At 33.8% G+C, this 2,700-nt stretch overlaps 1 protein-coding gene across 1 annotated transcript; it reads left to right on the forward strand.

Annotated features, from left to right (window-relative positions):
* Positions 1 to 1,020: 1,020 nt before the first annotated feature.
* On the forward strand, positions 1,021 to 2,470 carry LOC145007947 (mannose/glucose-specific lectin-like). Its single transcript, XM_078966557.1, has 3 exons — positions 1,021 to 1,323; positions 1,410 to 1,859; positions 1,976 to 2,470. Exons 1-3 carry the CDS (start codon positions 1,084 to 1,086, stop codon positions 2,219 to 2,221), a joined length of 936 nt encoding a protein of 311 aa, XP_078822683.1. The 5' UTR covers positions 1,021 to 1,083; the 3' UTR covers positions 2,222 to 2,470.
* The last annotated feature ends 230 nt before the right edge of the window (positions 2,471 to 2,700 follow it).

The following is a 2,700-nucleotide window of genomic DNA, read 5'->3' on the forward strand; positions in this document are numbered from 1 at the left end:
ACAACAAAATTCCAGTTCTTCTGGTTTCTGAGTAAGAAACTTTGCATTTATCGGTTCTTCCATAGTTGTTGGAACGAACAAAAATTGGAAAACCACAGGGTCCATTTGTGAAATTTTGTCTTTTAAGAATTTTGGTACACAGCCACAAAAGTCTTTTTACATAAGACTTAACAAAAATTCTAACAGTGTTAACCAAAAGGATCAAACTTGCAAGATTTTAAACCATAAGGAGCAATAGTGTCAACCAGAAGGACCAACCTTGCAAGATTTTAAAACCACAAGGAGCAGTAGTGTATCATCTTTCAACGTTGTCCTTAGGTTGCCATTTTTTTGAAACCACAAGTACTAATCACGTTATTTTTTCTATAAATACAACAGTTTTTAGGTTGGTTTGTAGGATTTCTGCAACAGTAAATACAACTCCTCTTGTTTTGTATTCTTTAACCAAGATCATTCGATCTCTGTTCTCCTTTCTCTCCTTCGATTTTGCAACAGCAAAATTCCAGTTCTTTTTGTTTTAATTTTTCGTCTCGTGTTCAATTCGCCCGACAACAGGACAATTTTCATTCTAACTTTCTTACAATGAGATCTGATCGATCCGGTCCGGTAGGATCAAACTCAAACTGATTTCCAGAAAAAACTTAGTAATTATTTAATAATTGAATTTATTATTCGCGATTAAATGACATATAATTCTCAATATTATTTGTGGATTTGATTATTTGTGTATTTACAAGAACTTAATCCCACAAGAGATCAACAATTACTCGAAAATTCTAGTATGTCTCGCACTCTTGTTTTTTTATTTGTGAGCAATCATTGAAGTTATGAAATATTTTTTTTTCATGAAAAATGCAAGGACAATTAAACTTTATCATCTAATTTTGATATGAATTAACCACCAACTTTTTTTAAACAGTGAACTTGAGGAAAACATGGTTTTGCTTCATGCTTTTTATTTCCATCTAAATTAACGATTCAAAATAGTTACGGTTAGCACGTATATAAGGAGCCATTGGTCATTCATTTGAGAGACACGCTTTCTTGTTTCATTTAAGTTATTTTATACTTACTGTGTCTCTCATGGCTGGAGTAGAAACTAGCAAAGTAGCAGGATTTATTCGAGTCGGAAAATGGGGAAGACAAAGTGGAGATCCTCAGAATGTATGGTCTTTTGAACTTGAGAAAGATCATAAATTGGTGAAGATAACCGTTGACCATGGTGATGTAATATACTCTCTCATGTTCACAACTAAATTTAGAGATGCTTTGCATAATTCTGACAAGTTTGGTGGTTGGAATGGTGGAGACACGGTTGCCGAGGTGAGTTGATCTCTTAACTCCACTAATCAATTAAGATGTAGCCATCTTTTTTATTAATCAATATTCTTGGTGGATTGATTAATCAGGTACTCTTTGACGAAGATGAGGAAATTGTTGAGGTTGGTGGATCCGTTGGTAGTAAAAGTGGTTTTCAAGTAATTTCGTCTCTATCTTTTAAGACAAACAAGAGGACACATGGACCTTTCGGCCATGCAACTGAAGATGTGTTTTCTTTACCATGGCACAAAGGCTCGTTAGTTGGGTTTTATGGGCTTGCTGGCTATTATATTGATGCCATTGGTGTGTATCTAAAAGCCGATGAGGAAATCATGCAGGTTGGAACATGGGGGAAAAATGAACCTGGAACTCCACAAAATGTTTGGTCGTTCCAACTTGAGAAAAAACATCTTCTGAAGAAGATAACCATTGATCATGGTGATCTTATATACTCTCTCATGTTCACCACACAATGTGGAGACTCAACACATACTACTCCAATGTATGGTGGTTGGAACGGTGGAGAGAAAGTGTCTGAGGTAAATAATTCATAAGTATTTAATCTTCAAGTTTCTTTATAATGATTGATATAACATATATGTATCTTAGTATCCTTAGTTATCTTTGATATGTATAATTTGTCATTCATGGTCAGGTAATATTTGAAGCTGGCGAGGAAATAACTGGCATCAGTGGAACAAGTGCATTATCAAGGGGAAGTGTTCCTGACTTACCTGTAATATCATCAATATCATTCATCACAAACAAGAAAACTCATGGACCTTTTGGTAATGTAAGAGGGACGCCTTTCCCTGTACCATGGGATGTTGGTTCTTTTGTTGGATTTTACGGGCTTGCTGGCTATTATCTCGATTGCATTGGTGTCTATTTGAAAGCTTGAGAGTTTGAAATAAGAATCAAATAACCTTTGAAATAAGTACGTACTATGAAATAAGGAACATATAACCCTTTGAGGTTATCATGTCTATTCAAAGGTTGCCGCCCATTACTATGTGATGCTATTGCTAGCTACTTTGTGTGTCATAGTCTGAAAATGATAGCCGTGTACTCATCATCATATCATATGCTATATCATGTTATTATAAATAAATATATCTAAATAAATTATATACGATGGATGTTTCATCAAGTCCCAGTCCAGATCATGCTACCATTTTGGTTTTCTTATCAATGGTTTCTATATATATATATATATATATATATATATATATATATATATATATATATATATATATATATATATATCAAATGAGTAAAGGACAATAAACATTTGTCTGAGATAGCAGAGTTTGTAAAACGAGCTCAAAGTGAAGTCCCAACCAATCCAGATATTCAAATGATTTTATTATGTAGAGTAAC

The sequence above is a fragment of the Lactuca saligna genome, chromosome 8 (genome assembly GCF_052625555.1).
Source record: "Lactuca saligna cultivar CGN05327 chromosome 8, ASM5262555v1, whole genome shotgun sequence".
Lineage (NCBI taxonomy): Eukaryota > Viridiplantae > Streptophyta > Magnoliopsida > Asterales > Asteraceae > Lactuca > Lactuca saligna.